At 47.3% G+C, this 18199-nt stretch overlaps 1 protein-coding gene across 1 annotated transcript in view; it reads left to right on the forward strand.

Annotated features, from left to right (window-relative positions):
- Positions 1 to 839: 839 nt before the first annotated feature.
- Positions 840 to 18199, forward strand: part of BCL2L14 (BCL2 like 14) — a 287206-nt gene continuing 269846 nt past the window's right edge. Inside the window, exons 1-2 of the mRNA XM_082348860.1 lie at positions 840 to 3935; positions 14461 to 14906. Coding sequence (XP_082204986.1) covers positions 14468 to 14906 — 439 coding nt within the window. The 5' untranslated portion in view covers positions 840 to 3935; positions 14461 to 14467. The remainder of the gene's footprint in view (positions 3936 to 14460; positions 14907 to 18199) is intronic.

Consider the following 18199-nt stretch of genomic DNA (forward strand, 5'->3'; position numbering starts at 1 on the left):
ATTCTTCCTGAACTTTATTGGATACCCCCTCTATGGAAAACTTTTTTTCATTCTAAGAGACTTCTGAGAGTGGGATTTACAGTAGAAAGTATAGCCCTGGTATCTACCAGAATTTGGTAAGATTTTCCATTAATTTTCATTTTAATTTCCTCTTGGCTATTTAAGGGTAGCACTTTACCTGAGGGTCCCTCAGAGCTGCATCAGTCCTGGGAGCAGCCATATGGGGGCCCTCCCTTGGGGGCATTTGAGTGGATATTGAGGAATCTGCATAGGATCTTTGAGGACAATCTTTTTTCCAGTGCCCCAGTTGATTACAAAGGAAACATCAATCCTTGGGCCATGTTTTGATGGTGGACCCCTAGGAAGGTGCAGTGTGGGGCAACCAGGTATTATTTTAGGTCTCTGACCTTGGAGCTATTGTAGCTGTAAGGCCATAGATTGAAGGACCTTTATGATGTTGGTCCAAAGTCCTTTCAAAGTGTTCAGCAGGAAAAGATGAGTTTTCACATAATGAAGGACAGAGGGGAGAAGTGGGAGGCATGCATCAGTCTTACAGCCTATTGTTTGGGGTACCTCGTAGCTCTTGTGTCGTTTATTTTTCCTTAGCCTTCCATAAGAAATTTTCTAATGAAGCTATTTTGGAATCTTGAAGCCTTTGGGGAGCTCTGCAGACCAATTAAAGCAAGTATCCTGTTCTGCTTAATTCAGAAAACCATAGTTTCAAGCACACTTCTTAAATGAAGGACCATGTCTAACTGGAACATTCCCCAGACTGGCCATTGTAATCCTAGGTTGTTTTTAGTAAGATTTTGCCATTTTTGTAGATAGCGTCAGGGACCATAGTTTTTAAACATAAAATAAGCAGATGTGCCAGAAGGTGGCGTGCTTGACTCTTTAGAATTTAAGAATCCCCTAAACTAAGCCTTTGGGTTTTTTAAACCTAAAGGGATGCGCCGCTGGGCTGGGGATGGTGCGTGTTTTGCAGTGCACCTTGTAGCACGGAAGTTTTCTTGAGGTTGGCGGGTTACCTACTGTCGATCTACCCTGTTCCGTGGTCAACTTGTCTCAACACTGCAGTCTTTGATTTAGCTGTCGATCACTCTAACAGCCTTTATATGCTTAACCTGCACCCACCAATTTTTGCAGCTTTTTGGCCTCTGAGATCCCCGCTAGCAATAGCCTTTATTTACATAAAGCGAGACAAAGGTGCACTTTGACGCGCCAGCAGTGACCAAGAGATGCTACTGTGACCTGGCCAAGAGAAGGTCTGTGCATCCCAACAATTTCTGTGGAACCTTGGCCTGGGGAAAGGATTGAACCAACAGTGGGGACTCAACGAGTGCAGGCTGTGGCCTGGGGGCTCTATATGAACAGAATCAAGGGGTGGGGTTTTTCTATTTAAAACCTGGGAATTGTCTGAAAGGCTAAGGGCTTAGCTCAGTTGGCTCTGAGCAGAACCATCTACCAGCATAAGCTGACCTGCCCTGTAAGCCAAATAGATGGGGAGCTCGATGCAAAGAAAGTTCAGAAGCAAGAGGGAACTTATTACCCACAGCCCTCGGAAAGGGCAAGAAAGACAGTGAATTCCAAAAGGGGCTCATGGGTACATCACCTGTATTCTTCATTGTCCCCGAAGCCATCAGAAGTCTCCTTCAGTCCCTCTGCTGCCACCAAACCTGTTGAATAACATAAACTCAACTGAGTAAATCTTAAAGATCTAATTGGCTTTACTGTATGATTCATGAATCGGACAGCATCCCATCTAGCAAGTGAAGAGGAACTTTGTTGAGCTGCAGAAAAGGAAAGGTTTTTAAAGGCAGAGAGGGAGCAGAAAAAAAAGGAAATTATTAGCAAAGATGCATTGTTTTAGGCAAGGCCACCCTCCTGAAGGGAACGGAAGGGTCTGTCCACAGATTTCCCAGGACTGACCAGGAAATTCCAGGTTAGCTGGAATCACATTCCTGGGGAAGGCTGAAACTGTAATTAGCTTAGGCATCAAGTCTTGGTCTGCTGCCATGGGACCACAAGTGACTCCATTCGGGGCCTGTTGTTTCCTTTTTAACAAGGGGCAGAGGTCGTTTGGTCCACCTGATTGCAGGGGTGCATCCTGGTACATGCATGATTGGGGACAGCGTGAAGAGAAAGGGCAGTGGGCCGGGCAGACACCTGAAGGGTAGCAAGGTATTATTGTCATGGAAGGAAGGAAATACACCAAATTTTTAACAATATTTATCACTGGATGACTGGATCATGGTGGTCTTTATGTATGCTATTTTATGTTTTACAAATTTTCTACAACACAATGTGTATTTTTATTTTTTTAATTTTTATTTATTTTTTGGCTGCACCACGTGGCTTGTGGGATCTTAGTTCCCCGACCAGGGATTGAACCCATGCCCTTGGCAGTGAAAACTCAGAGTCCCAACCACTGGACCGCCAGGGAATTCCCACAATGTGTATTTTTAGGATCAGGAGAAAAGTGGGTTTTGTTTCGTCTTTTAATATATAACACGTATTGAGTCCTGTCTCTGTTATGTGCCAACTTGTTGGGTGTGGGAGATGCAAAGCTGAATGATTAATGGACACTCTCTGTCTTCAATGAGCGTGACTACTTGTGCCGACTGCCCCTTTCTTGTGTTTATACTTACCTGCCAAGACCTCGCAAGATTCTAAATGGTTTCTGCCCCCAGTGTCATTAAGTTATGTAGCTCTGAACTCCAGTAACAGCTGTAGTCCAAACTATGTGATTTAGTTGTGATTATATGTATTTGTTGGTTCTTAAATTGTTTCGAATGAATGTATCTCTTCTTCCGAAAAAAGACTAAGTTTTTTTTTTAAGACCAAACAGTCTTAATATTTCTTTACTATCCCTCAAGTTGACTAGAATGGTATTTGTTATGAGCAATAAATATGAGTTTGCTGGTTAAAATTCACTTCGAGTCACCAAAGAACTAACTTTCCCATAACTGCCATTATTTGTCTCTCATGGATCTGTTTACCTAATATTTAAATGGCCAGTTCTTCCCCACTTTTATGAAATTAGCCTTAATTCCCCTTTCACCATGCACACTTCCTTCATCTTCACATTTTGACTAGCCAGCGCTCATGGTTTTATGATCATAAGTGTCTATTTCAGTTAAGAATCTGGATAGACCGCAAAATCATATGTTTCTTCTTTCCTATACATAGGGAATTCTATCCCTAAAATTGTGACATATGGTCTTTAAATGAGTTTTTGTGGCTTCTACTATGGCTGGGGTTACATTCCGTTTTGAAAGCTTTTCCCGTGGTTGCATCTGAATACAATCTTTGAATCTCATGGGAGAGGTAACATTGATATAGTGTGAAGCCAGAAAGACTAAGATTTGGATCTCAGCTCAACTGATGGGGGGGGGGGGGCACTTCCGCACCGATACCTTACCTCTCTGAGCCTCAGTTTCCTTGTATGGAAAATGGGAATCATAACACCTGCCTCTTGATGTGAAGATTAAACATGTGTGCCATGCCTGTCACAGAGGCGATCAGTCAACATTCGCTAAACTGATGAAAGGGAAAGAAAGTAAAGTACTATCAGGAAAACACCCTCATAATTGTCCGTGTCCCGAAGGGCAGTGAGAGTCCTTGGTAAAGGATGCAGAACTCCTTTTAGAGTCAAATTACTTGGGCAAAGGTCAGCCCCTCCTTCTGTTAAAAAGCGGGGCTGGGCTTAACAAGGAAGTGATTTCCTTCCCTAAGCCTCCTTTCAGCCTTAGTCCCAACCTGAAGAGGCTACACCCGCGTGGAGTCTTACAGCACAAGAGCCTTCCAAAATGAGGAGCCAAGAAGACTTGGCCAAAGTTTCCTCTTAAGTTTCGTGGAGAGAGATTCAGGTATAGAAATATCCCTACTGCCACCTGACCTGAAGCAGGAGAAACTGCTGACAGCTTGGAGACCAGGTAACACTAGGAGACACCAGTCTTCATGTTCAGCCTTCCCAGCAGGGCACAGGGGACTTCAGTCCTGGTTCTGCTCATGAGGCAATCTAACTGGGGGTTAGTAAACCTAACGTTTATTGCATTTATTTACACGTTCTGATCATGTAAGTCTCAGGAAGCAAAACTAAGACTCTAATACTGAAAGCTAGCATCTAGTTTATTAGGGGTTTCCAGAAAACGGAGAAGTATTTAGGTTTCCCTTTCATTTCTCCTTTGCTCCAGAAGGTTCGGGAGAGTTCAGTTAAGAATACATAACTGGCCGAATCATTGTTAACATTATGCAGGTCTGTCTCATTGAATATGTAGCAAGGTATGTGATAGTGTGACAGAAGCCCATGGAAATGCCAGCTCCCTCCCCCAGAGCAGAAATGGGCTGAGGACAAGAGTCCCTGGCTTTGAGCCCTGAGTACCTGTGGGCACTTGGGCACAAGATCTGGTGCCGGCAGACCCCCCAGAGACTTCCTTGAGCACAGGGCACAGGTGAAATGGGGAATGCGCCCCCCAGGGGGCTCCCTCCTGCGTTCCCTGCCTGCTCTGTTCCGTAATCATCAGAGCCTGAGTCTTTGTGTTTAATTAATAAGACCTGAGGCTCTCTCTGTTTAGCTTCTATTGCAGGAATTTAAGACATTTTACCTCATTCCTCATTTCACCCTTAGGATTAAAGACCGCAGGGGAGGAGAGATGAAGACACCGTAAGGTGAAGTTCAGGGAAGGAAAGGGAAGGGTGGACCGCCTCTGAAGGGCGTAAGGGGGCAGAGGGTGCAGAAGGAGAGGCCCAAGGCAACCAGACAAAACTCAGCTCATAATCTGGCCTGGGAACATCCCTCTGGGATGGGTGTCCTCACCCATGTCTTACACTCGGGCCTTGTCTGTGTGTCCAGAGTGATGGAAGTCAGCTCTCTGGCAGAGCCTGTTGCCAAGGGGTCCTCCGCGCCCCTCACCCCTGGGACAGACCGGAGCAGAGCTCCGTCCAGGGCAGAGTTCCGTCCAGCTTCCTGGGGCCCTGGTGGCCACAGCCTCTGTGCATGCATGAGGGCTGTTTGCTCCATGACCTGCCACAGGAAGGGAAGGAAAATCTAACCTCGACCAATGAATCCAGAACTAGAAAAATCCCTAAAGTGTGTCCTGTGATCTTGGAGGTCAGATGCGGCTCCGCAGGCCAAGCAGCGCTGCTCTGCGGCGCTCCCCGGAGACTAGCCGCCGGGGTCTCGGAGGACTTCGGCCATTTAGGGGGTTGGGGGGAAGGAACCCTTCGAGAGGGAAGAGAGGCCAACAAAAGACACTGTGTAACCTTGCTTTCGGGGAGTAGGTCTGTGAGAGTTTGCTGTAGATACGCAAGAGGGTATGTAAATACTGGATCCAAAGGGTAGGGCTGTGTGCACTGAGTCACTGGATTACAACGAGCCTCACAGGGCTTATTCTGGAGCTAATTTTCCACTCCAGGCTCTGAACCGACATTCTGGGGCCTCACCCAGGGCTTCATTTCCATCAACATAGGCAAAAAACTTACCTGTACGTTTCCATTAACCCAGAAGTTGGGCTGCTTCTACGTTGAACCCGAACAGCTGAGAGCAGAAGGGCTGCAATGGTAATGAAGTAACTCACTGCTGCTTTCAAATAAGACTTCGTTATCAATTTAACAGCTCTCCCGTCATTCCCAGTGAGGATGAGTAGGAAAAACACCCTACGCTTGTTAAGTGCCTTGAAAGTGTCTGAACTCATCCTTTGACGCAGCTGCAAGCGCTCGCCGGGGCTGGTCAAGGTCCCCTCGGTCCCAGGGGCTGCCTGAGCACTGCCCTGCCCTCTGCTTCTCTCTCGCCCTTGGCCTTGCCTCCTGGTTGGGCCCTCAGCTCCTTTCTAGCCTGGGAGATGGCAAAAATCTCTTCTTTCCCGAAGTGGACGGGCTCTGTGCTCCATCTTCACCTCTGCTTTCCCCCCTTTTCGGATGTTGCTCCTGAATCAGCAATTAGCAAACTCGTTTCTTAAAGAAGTCGGACCCTTCCTCTCTCTCCAAGAGAAGCGACACACACACACACACAGACGCACGTCCATACACACACAATTTTGAAGTCTTCACACTGCATTAGAAAGGTTGGGTTGGTTGGGTTGGCTTTAACTGACACGGTTTCTCCGGAGCGTAGTCCTGTGGCTGGGAGAGGGCTCCCCCGCTACCACGGGCACGGCTCCTGGAGGACCCGCGGGTACCTCCTGCCTACCGGGCGCCCTGAGCTGCCCAACTCCAAAGGATGCTCGGAATTAAAACCCGCCTAAATGCCCTCCCGGCGCCTTCCGGCGCTGCTCTTGGCCTGAGCTCGGCCACTTCCGCGCCGAGTCGGCGGCGCCCGAGTCCCGACCGCGTGTCCCGCTCTTTCTCTCGCGTGACCCGCTCTTTCTCTCGCGTGACCCGCTCTTTCTCTCGCGTGACCCGCTCTTTCTCTCGCGTGACCCGCTCTTTCTCTCGCGTGACCCGCTCTTTCTCTCGCGTGACCCGCTCTTTCTCTCGCGTCACTCAGGCTCCACCCTGGGTCCGCTTTCCTCGCTTCCAAGAACCTGAGGTCTCAGTTTTTGCAATCACCACCTTTTATTCACCGAGTTGCCAGATATGCGTAAAAATACAAGAGGCCCTGTTCGGTATGAATTTCAGATAAACAACAGATACTGTGTTTTAGTGTAAGCATGTCCCATACAATACTTGGGACACACTTATACTTAAAAGTTATTTGTTATTTACCTGACATTCAGATTGACTAGCTGCCCCATATTTTATCTGGCAGCTCTGTATCATGTTTCTTTCATTCATCAAATATTTCCCGAGAGCTAATCAGGTGTCAGGCATTATACGAGGTGCTGGGAAAGCCAGCCAAGTCCCAGGCTTCATATCTTACAAGTATGTATACTTTATGCACACACACCCATACACACATACTCTCTCTCTCTATATATATATAGTTTCCTGTAGTCATATATATATTTGACATATATATATGTTTACTATAGTCGTATATATATATGACTACAGGAAACTACAGGAAGCAAGTGTGAATTTTGTGCTAAACCAAATAGTTGCATGTCATTAGTTTTCTTAATTGCTGCTTTTGATGAATTTTCTTTTATAAACATATTAAAGCTTACAAAAAAGGCAACCTATTAAAATAGTTGTTTTTTTTTTAATTTTTGGCTGTGCCGCAGGATGGCATGCGGGATCTTAGTTCCCCAACCAGGGATCAACCCAAGCCCCCTGCAGTGGAGGCGCGCAGTATTAACCACTGGAATACCAGAGAAGTCCCCAATTTTAATGAATAAAGACGCTAGGGCTTCCCTGGTGGCGCAGTGGTTGAGAGTCTGCCTGCCAATGCAGGGGACACGGGTTCGAGCCCTGGTCTGGGAGGATCCCACGTGCCGCGGAGCAACTGGGTCCGTGAGCCACAACTACTGAGCCTGCGCGTCTGGAGCCTGTGCTCCGCAACAACAGAGGCCGCGATAGTGAGAGGCCCGCGCACCGCGATGAGGAGTGGCCCCCGCTTGCCGCAACTAGAGAAAGCCCTCGCACAGAAACGAAGACCCAACACAGCCAAAAATAAATAAATAAATTTATAAAAAAAAAAGACGCTAATATTTATTGAGCATTTAACATCTACCATGCACTATTTTAAGTGATTTACACCTGCTAATTTTTTTTTTTTTGCCCACATACCTATGTGATGGGTGGGGTTGTTTTATGGGGGGTTTTTTAATGCTTTTTTTTAAATTTATTTTTGGCTGTGTTGGGTCTTCGTTTCTGTGCGAGGGCTTTCTCTAGTTGCGGGAAGTGGGGGCCACTCTTCATCGCTGTGCGCGGGCCTCTCACTATCGTGGCCTCTCTTGTTGCAGAGCACAGGCTCTAGAGCGCAGGCTCAGTAGCTGTGGCTCACGGGCTGAGTTGCTCCGCGGCATGTGGGATCTTCCCAGGCCAGGGCTCGAACCCGTGTCCCCTGCATTGGCAGGCAGATTCTCAACCACTGCGCCACCAGGGAAGCCCTGTTTTATGGGTTTTAAAAAAAAATTTTCTTGAGGTATAGTTGATGTATAATATTATATAAGCTTCAGATATATAATATAGTTATTCACAATTTTTAAAGGTTATACTCCAGTTATAGTTATTATAAAATACTGGCTATATTCCTTGTGCTGTACAATATATCCTTGTAGCTTATTTATTTTATATCTAATAGTTTGTACCTCTTAATCCCCTACCCCAATCTTGCCCCTTCCCCTTTTCCCCTCCCCACTGGTAGCCACTAGTTTCTTCTCTATATTTGTGAGTCTGTTCCTTTTTTGTTATATTCATTAGTTTGTTGCATTTTTAAGATTCCACATATAAGCGGTATCATACAGTATTTGTCTTTCTCTGACTTATTTCACTTAGTATAATATCCTCCATGCTGTTGCAAATGGCCAAATTTCATCCTTTTTTGTGACTGAGTAGTATTCCAGTGTGTGTGTGTGTGTGTGTGTGTGTGTGTGTGTGTACCACATCTTCTTTATCCATTCATCTGTTGATGGACACTTAGTTTGCGTCCATATCTTGGCAATTGTAAATAATGCTGCTATGAACATTGTGGTGCATGTATCTTTTTGAATTAGTGTTTTTGGTTCTTTAAGATATATACTCAGCAAGGCAATTGCTGGGTCATATGGTAGATCTATTTTTAGTTTTTTGAGAAACCTCCATACTGTTTTCCACAGTGGTTGCACCAATTTACATTCACACCAACAGTGTATGAGAGTTCCCTTTTCTTGACATCCTTGCCAACTTATGTTATTTGTAGACTTTTTGAAGATAGCCACTCTGACAGGTAAGAGGTCATGTCTCATTGTGGTTTTGATTTGCATTTCTCTGATGGTAACGATGTTGAGCATCTTTTCCTGTGCCTGTTGGCCGTCTGCATTTCTTCTTTGGAAAAATGTCTATTCCGGTCTTCCCAGAGTAGGGAAGTTTTCAGCTGTTATGCCTTCAAATACGTTCTCAGCCCCTTTCTCTCTCTTTTCTCCATCTGGGACCCCTATAATGAAAATATTTGTGTGTTTGATGCTATCCCAGAGGTCTCTTAAACTGTGCTCATTTCTTTTCATTCTTTTTTCTTTTCTTCTGTTCAGCATCAGTGATTTCCACTACTCTGTCTTCCAGCTCGCTGATCCATTCCTCTGTATCATCTAGTCTACTGTTGGTTCCTTCTAGTGTATTTTTCATTTCAATTATCGTATTCTTCATCTCTGTTTGGGTCTTTATATTTTCTAACTCTTTGTTAAAAACTTCTGACTTCTCACACTCCATTCATTCTTCTCCCGAGTTCTTTAATCATCTTCATGATCATTACCCTGAACTCTTTCTTGGGTAGATTGCCTATCTCCACGTCACTTGGTTCTTCTGGGACTTTGTCATTCCTTTGTTTGGAACATGTTCCTCTGTTGCCTCAGTTTGCCTGACCTGCTGTTTTTATTTCTCTGTATCTGGTGGGTTGGTTACATTTCCTGATCTTGGAGAAGTGACCTTGTGAAGGGGACATCCTCCGCATCCCATCAGTGCACTCCCTTTTCATCGCTAGAGCTATATGCTCCAGGGGTGCCCCCTGTGTGGATTGCATGGGTCCTTCTGTTGTGTGGGCTGACTACCGTGGGTGGTCTTGTAGGCTTGGTTGGCCCCTGGTCCGGCTGGATGCCAGGCCCTGCCTTATGCGGAGGCTGCCAGCTGCTGGTTGGCGGGGCCAGGTCGCAAGGTGGCTGACCGCAGAACCCCGGGGTGGGGAGGGTGCAGGGCTAAGGCTGAATTACTGGAGGATGGAGTCAGGGTCCAGGAGACCCTGGGGCTATTGCCTTCCCGTTGGTGGGTGAAACAATGTCCTGGGGCTAGTGCTGGCCTACTGGTGGGCAGAGTCAAGTGCTGGGGTCTGGTTGTAGGGCCCAGGGGTCCTAGACCTGGTGGATGGGCCCAGTTCCTGACACAGTTGGCTGCAAGGTCCGGGGTGTCCCAAAGCTTGCATTGGCCTGTTAGTGGGTAGGGCCAGGGCCCAGCTAGTTCCAGGGCTGGTGCTGGCCTGCTAGTGGGTGGGCTGTGTCCACAGGCTGCAGGGCTGTGGTTGTGTTGTGGCTGGTCCTGAGCTTAGAGCGGGCTCGCTGGAGGGTGGGGTCAGGGCCCAGGGGGTTGTGGGGTCTCTGGCTGGAGAGCCCTGGGGGTCCTGGGCCTAGTGCCTGCCCACTGGTGTATGGGGCGGGGTCCTGGGCCCTCTGGTGGGCAGGGCTGTGTCCAGGGGCAGCTGTGGACTCAGGGGGTCTTAAGGCAGCCTATCTGCTGATGGGTGGCGCTGTGTGTATGCCCACTTAGTTGCTCGGCCTGAGGTGTCCCAGCCCTGGCACCTACAGGGTGCTGGACCGCTGCGAGGCTAATCCCCGAGGCTAATAAGCTAGAGGGAGGATTCCAGAATGGGGCGGGCCAGCACCAGCATCCAGATAGTAGAAGGAACTCCCAAGAATGGCTGCCACCAGTGTCCATGTCCCCAGGGTGAGCGGCAGGTGCCTCCTGCCTCTCCAGGAGACTCTCCAAAGTCAGTAGGTACGTCTGACCCAGGCTCCTTTCAAATGACAGCTTCTGCTCTGGGTCCCAGAGCGTGTGAGATTTTGTGCGTGCCCTTTAAGAGCAAAATCTCTGTTTGCCCCAGACCTCTCCCTCCTTTGAAGAACCTCTGCAGCTGTAATTATTCTCCCGTTTGTGGGTCACCCACCCAGGGGTATGGGACTTGACTTCATCGCAGCTTTGCTCCTCCGGCTCGTTTTGCTGTGGTTCCTTCTTTCCATCTTTGGTTGTAGGAGATCTTTTCTGGTAGGTTCTGGTCTTTTTTATCGACGGTTGTTTGGCAAATAGTTGTGATTTTGGTGTGCCCTTGAGAGGAGGTGACCTCAGGGTCTTTCTACTCCACCATCTTGGCTGATCTCCTGCCAGGGTCATTGTTTTGTTTTGTTTTGTTTTACCCCATTTTACAGATGAAAAAAATGAAGGCAGAAATAAATTAAGGTATGCAGCCAGTCACAGAGCTAGTAAGCCAATGACCCAGGATTTGAACTAGGTTAGCTGTCTCAAGAGACCAGCCCGTTAACCACTATTCTGTACAGACCAACACTTGGGATTTTTGCAAGGGATTTTCACAGCTTGTAATTTAATCCTTCTATGGTTAGCGAGTTCAAACAATACGAATCGCATCTTGTAAATGGAAAAACTACACCTCGCTGGAGGCTACATGATCTGCCTCAGCGCCCTTGCCAATAAGTACGAAAAGCAGCTCTTCCACTGCCTTTTCACCCCACATGCTACACTCTCCCCGTTCCGCCACCCGAAAACCCCTTGCAGCTTCTCTACAACAGTGTGGCCCTAAGTGGGTTTCATAAATATTTTTTTAAATCAAATACTTGTTCAAACACTTAAATGCTATTCTAAATGCTTTACAAATATTAACTCATTTAATCTTTGTAACAGAAGGAAACAGGTACTATTCTCATCCCCATTTTATTATTTTTTTTTTTTAAAGATTTTTTTTGATGTGGACCATTTTCAAAGTCTTTATTGAATTTGCTACAATATTGCTTCTGTTGTTTCTATGTTTTGGTTTTTTTGGCCACGAGGCATGTGGGATCTTAGCTCCCTGACCAGGGATCGAACCTGTACCCCCTGCATTGGAAAGCGAAATCTTAACCACTGGACTGCCAGGGAAGTCCCTTTGTCCCTGTTTTAAACATGAGGAAACTGAAGCCTGGAGAGTATGTCACATAACTGCTAACGGCAGAACCAGGACTGGAACCCAGACAGTCTGTCTCAGAATAGGAAGAAGTCCACAGTTCATTGCCAAGTGCCTTTCTGCCCCAGGCATTACTGTAGGAGCTGGGCACCCAGCAGAGAAAAAACAGCACGCGAACATGCCTGTCCTCGCGGCACTTACATTCCATTGTGGAAAAGAGAATGAAGTCTAGATAAACTGGAAGACCTGGGAAGGATCGTCATGGGTGTGACTGAAACTGGCCACCAAGAGGGGAAGAATGGTTGACCTGTGAGGATGGGGCGAGGAGGGGGGCGCAGGCAGAGCGAGGTGAGGGTGGAGATGCTGAAGTGATTCCAGACAGCAGAAGGTTCCCTGCATTGCATAATGGGCGCGTGACATCGGGAGTAGGTGAGGGAAGGAAGATAGTCCAAGCCCCGGAATAGGACAGGCGTGTGACGAAAGGGAGGGAGGAGGGCCCAGTGGTGGTGACCCCCAGTCTACACCACGCCCCTCAAGCACTGCTCACGCTCAGTTACCCGAGGCAGGTCTGTGGGGCTTTGGAGTCGTGCAGGTACATCTGTGTGTGCAGTAGGTGTCCCAGGTTTTGCAGCCCTGCCCTTGGCCACCCTGGCAGATCACTTCTGCCCCCTCCATCTGCACCTGATGTTCTGGCACAGCCCCTGCATCTCCCTCCTGGCATCACTTCCATCAGAACTGCTTTCTCGAGGCCTGGCCACAGAGCGCTTCCTGGATGAACAGCTTCCTATCATCCAGTGTGAGGCTCTTCCAAAAAAAAGATAGGAGACAACAATGGAAACAGGAAGCATCGGCAGGCCTGCAGGGGAGATGTCTCAGCCCTCACACCTCCTTCAAATAGTAATAGAATCAGAGGGGAAAGGTAGAGAACATTCGCTGTGAAATCACAGGACCAAAAGAATTGAGAGACTTGCCCAAGCACTTTGCATGTTATAAACTGAGCCAACCCTGGACCATCGGCCTCCAGACACACAGTCGAATTGATCTGAGCCACGTCACACTGCCTCAAACCCCATCTGCGGTCATGTCCCAATTCTTTATCAGTTGGTCCTGGTGTGAGAGGGGACAGTGGAAAGAAAAGGAGAGACATGCCAGCAGATCCCATTAATATCACTACAGCTATTTATTATCACACCAGCTCACATGCCAAAAGATACTCTTAAAGTTGGACCATTAAGGGAAGGGTCCATGATTAAGAGCCAATCAAGGACAGAGTCAGAGGGCCTGGGATGACAGTTGTACTAAAAAAAAAAATAGCTACCGTTTTTGAGCCAGGTTCTGTGTTGGGGCTTCTCATGCATCACATTGTACCCTCACAATACCCCTGCAAGATGACTATTATTATTTTCAATTTACCTAAAGGAAGCTCAGGTTCAGAGAGGTGAAGTAACTTGCCCCAGGTCACACAGCTAGTTGGTGGTTGGTGGTATGGCCAGGATTTGAACTCAGGACTGTTCAACTGAGAAGCCCAAGCTGGTTTCCAGCACACGCACTGTCTGTGAAATTTTAATCCAATGACGGTTGGTAGATCTGGGCTCTCTGGCATCTGGGACAAAAAGGAAACCATAGTCCTTAAGATACAACCAAAGAAAGCAAAGTATATCAGAAAGAAATGATTTCCTAGCAGACAACCATTTAAGGAATTATTTCATGAACGTTTAAATTGAACACAATCAGTTAATTACATCTATCTGGTTATTCATGTGGAAATAAAGATGTAACTTTCATCCCCCTCATTTTAGTGCTTGTATTGATCTTTCTAAAACATGTCTGTGGTCACATCACTCTCCCGCTCCAGACTTTGAAAAGCTCTCCATTGCCTCCATCAGTGCACTTCAAACTTGTAAAAAAAAAAAAAAAAAAAAAGCAGGATATTTTTCTTCAGATAAAATCTTACAGGGAATGCTAAATATGGCAAGGAATAGAAGCAAACCTTTCCAAGCTAAAGCAGTGAGTAAAGGAAGAATGGAGAGAGGCCGGGGAGGGCCAGGGACCCCAGACAGTTCCCTTCCCTGAGCTCGCCTCTCCCCTTGCCCAGCTACTCTCTCCCGAGAAGACTTTTAACTGCCCTCCACAGTCTAGGGCCCCTTCTGAAATGTACTGATCTACCGACATGAGAAAATGCAAAGCTTTCAGCCTGACCTTCCAAGGCCCCCATCGCCTGGCCCTGACTGCCACTTCACCATGGTCCCTCCACATCCTTAGCCCCAGCTCTCCACAAAGCACAGGCTTATGCTCCACCAGATCTCTCTCCACTCTTCAAACGCATCCTAAATTCACCCAGAGCCTGCCCTCTGCCCAGCCTGTTCTAAGGCCCGGTAGCCAGTCACCCATCCAAACACCTTCTTTCCTTCAAGGAGCCTGCACTCGCCCTCTGTTCGCGGCTGTCTTTCCTCCCCACCTCCCACGCTGGCTCCTGCATCTCTGTTCGAGCTCCTACCTTGCCCTCTTTGTCTGGAGTTATCTATGTACAAGTCTCATCTCTGTAAGATGGAACTTTCAGAACCAACCCTGGCTTTTCCATCTCGGATGACCCCCTGCCCCCCAGCACAAAGAGAATAGGTGCTGAATAAATGCTTATTGAGTTTCACCCCATCTCTCCCGACCTACAAAGAGTAGGTGGCCCCCAGGTAGATGGACGCGTGTGGACTTTGTCGTTGCAGCCCTGCCATGTGCACCACTAGCGCCTGCGACCTGGAGGAGATCCCCCTGGATGATGATGACCCAGACAGCATGGAATTCAAAATCCTGGAGTTCTACGTCAAACATCACGTCTTCAAGAACACCTCTGCTGTCTTCTCACGAAAGCTCCCGAGAACAAGAAGTTTGTCCCAGAAAGGACCGGAGAGTTGGCCGGCAAACGAAGCATGGACACAGGGGCCGTGCACTTGCAGAAATTCCCAATCCAGGGAGAAGGTCATAAACGTTGGCAAGAAAAAGTCGTCTTGGAGAACACTCTTTGGAGTAGCAGAGAAGGAGGAGGGCTCTCAGAGCTCGCCTCCGGAGTTCCGTTTGGAGGGGCGAAGTACGGTGGGACCTCAGAGGGGTCCTCACGGTCCGCAATGGCCGAGGTCCCTCTCCAACGTGGAACAGCGCTTAGAGCGTGAAGGTAGGCTTTTGGGGATTCTTTCTCTTCCACAGCCATGTCTTTCCCTTCTTTGTGCGCCTGGGGGCTCACCTCCTCCCAGCTGGTAATGGGGCCTTAGGCAGGGCACTCTTTGAACCTCAGCTTCCCAACCTATTAATACTCAATTCTAATTGCCCTGCTTTTCTCAAGACTGAGAAGAAAGGAAGAGGATGGCCGTGAAGGGTGACGGGACTGGTTTTCTGGCTCCACCGTCTATAATTAAACTTGCTGCCCAAATTCCTAATCCTCAGTGCCAGAGACCAATATAAGATAAATAGCCCCAGCTGGGCTCAGGCTGCTCTTCTTCCTGAGGGAAGTCGACTCCCCTCTCTGGGCCTCTGTGTTTCCATCTGTACACTGGCCTCTGAAGGTGGATGGAAAGATCAGATAGCTGTACACAAAAATACTTTTCAAAGTACAAGCCACTCAAAAAACAACCAAGAAGCATTTTGACAAAATCTTCCTTCAGTGGTACAAAACACACTATATTGAACAAACATTTTCATGAAAGGCCTTATCAGAATTGCCCTTCATCCACAAACCCTGGCATAACCATCTTCTTCCCCTCCAACAATACCTTGTGCCCAATGCCCAGATTTTAAAAGAAACCCCCCTCCTGCTGGGCTGATTGGCCTGTGTAACTTGTCACTAATTAGTCAACAGGTGGCAGTAATGTCTCAATTTTTAAACATTGTGATGGCTGGCTTACTTAGAGAATCAGCCCGCACAATGACAGCTTTAGATCATTCACTGTGATCAAGGAAACTTCCATTTCCTATTAGACTTATAGAATTTTAGGAGAGAGGAAGTTAGGGTCGGGATTACCTGGGGAACTCCTCCTTCCCCCAGGGGTACAGCAGGCTTCTTCTACTGGGGTTGGTATCTGAGCTCTGGAGCAAACAGAACAGTTTGGGGGCACCTCAATAGGCTTTTCTGCTTGTCCTGTTCTTTGGAGTTTGCCAGGAAACAGAAGATTTTACAGACTTTAACCTTCTGCCTTCCCTGAGAAAAATGACGTTCTGTATTTCAATATTACTGAAGTGTCATTTGACCTTTTTTATTTTCTAAAATTTCCAGATCTCTGTGTAGATATATAGATATCCCTACAAAAGTAGAAATGGTTACCTCCTAAGGAAGCTTAGCTTTAAGGATTTAAGTACCGTTGTTCCTCCCTTCTCACCTTCCTCTCTCCTTGCTTTCTTGTTTAGTTAGTTATGTGGGTAGTTAGTTGGTTTTATGTTGGGTGTGACCCAAGAGGGACTCACGTTCTATTTCTATTTTGCCACATGTAAATCAGAGCTCAGCAGCTGGCGTCCCCTGGGTTCTTTTAACTAAAGGTCGCAATTTAGCCTGCACTGCCATTTCCAGGACTCAGACACCAGGCTGGAGTGAGAACTATGAGGTTATGTTCCAAGACCAAAGTCTCATAGTGAGAGGCCTTGGAATGTAGAAAAATGAATGTCCATACCAATTTTAGTAACACCAACCCGGGTTTTTTTGTGAATCTTTTTTTCTCCACAGCTATGATTCGCTACAACTTCAATAACATAGAGATTATTTTTCTCTCCCATAAAAGAAAACCACAGTTTGGCAGCCCAGGCTTGATCTACTAGTTCCACAGTCTTTAAGGATTCCTATTCTGCCATCCCTCAGCTAGTTGCTTCCAACCTCAAAGTCACCTTAAAACCCAAGGTGGCTGTTGGGATTCCAGCCATCATGTCTACATTCCAAGCAGGAAGAAAGAGGAAGCAAGGGAAGGACAAAAGGGTATCTCCTTCCTAGATAATTCAGCTCCCTTTCAGAGAGCTTTCTTAAAACTGTACCCAACTTCTTACATCTCAGTGGCTACTCCTTACTGCAGACGAGGCTGGGAAATGTAGTGTTGTCAGCTTCCCCTGGCATTTCAGGGATCTGTTACTAAGGAAGAAAAAGAAAATGGATACTGGGTAGGAAATAGCAGTCTCGACCATATGGAATTCTCTCCCAAACGCCCTGCCTCTTCTCTTTAAAACAAATGCCTCAAGCCCAATGCCTTCCCAACCCCGCTCTCTCCTGCTCTCCTTAATCCCACAATGAGCCCCCAGAATAAACTCAAAAGGATGGGCAGCCTTTCTGTTCTCTCTCCACACCCATCCAATGTTCCCTTGCCTATCAGATGGGACCAACTCTGATGAGAAGGGAATTTTTTTTTTTCCAGTTTTTAAAATTAAGGTATTAGAATGGGAATCTTAACTAGAGCTAATTCATCTGAGTCAAAATGAGGTTGCTTATAGTTTTTCCTGCACATATTTCACCTGCATCCCTCCAATCCGCAGAAACAGATACACATACACAGGTTAGTCAGCTTGGGTACCTCCACGTCTGCTGCGGGTCTTGTGATTGCCCTGCCACATGGTGGGGGCTGGGGGATGGGGAGGGACAACCTCGGGGGCCCTCATCTGCCTCCTTTGAGGGCAAGGTGGGCGCAGTGTGACTTCCGTGGAAGAGAGCGTGTTAATCACCCTGCAGGCTGCACAAGGTCGCAGAGAGGAAAGCACGTGGAAGCTGTCCTCCACCGTCTCCGGCGGACACAAGGGAAGGCTCCCACTGGTTTTGGGATCCAGCCTCTTGCCACCTCCTTCCGTGGGTGGCCAGTATGCACGAGGAAGCCGGTTGGGCTGCAGTAAGGTGATTTAAAAGTGGAAAGTACTATTGGTTGGGTTATTAAAATGGGAAGGAAAAGCACTGATCCTTCTCTCCTTGACCTCTCCAATTCTTCTCTCTCTAATCCACTCCTGATCTGTTTTTGAACCCTATGGATGGAGCATCATGAAAAATGTGGCTTTTTAAGGAAGCCATTATGCCTTTTTTTAAAGGAAGGCATTGTGGACAGAGCGTCAGTTCCCATGGCCTTTCAGTGAATGCCCAGGGGGGTGAAGGGAAAGCACCAGAGCTCCATGCGATGCGCGAATCCAGGGAGAGAGGATCAGGAATCACCTTGGCAGCTCCTTAGGAGGTCAAACCCTGCTTTTCATGTGACACAATCCCTCCCCGTACCCAGGCCTTGCCTCTCTTATCTATCCTGATTGACAAGGTCCGGGCGTTCCCCTGGGCACACCAACCTTCTAGCCAAAACCCCATTCTGTTACTTTCGTCGTCTTATGAATTAAATACTGTTGTTCTTAAACATTGCATGATACGACTGCTCCGTATCAAAGGCAGAACTTGTACAAGCTTCTAAAAGTTAAGAACTTAGTGATGGATTAACAATGTAAATGTTACTCCCAAGTAACTCA

This window comes from Balaenoptera borealis (genome assembly GCF_965194805.1).
Source record: "Balaenoptera borealis genome assembly, chromosome: 13".
In the NCBI taxonomy this organism is placed as follows: Eukaryota; Metazoa; Chordata; class Mammalia; order Artiodactyla; family Balaenopteridae; genus Balaenoptera; species Balaenoptera borealis.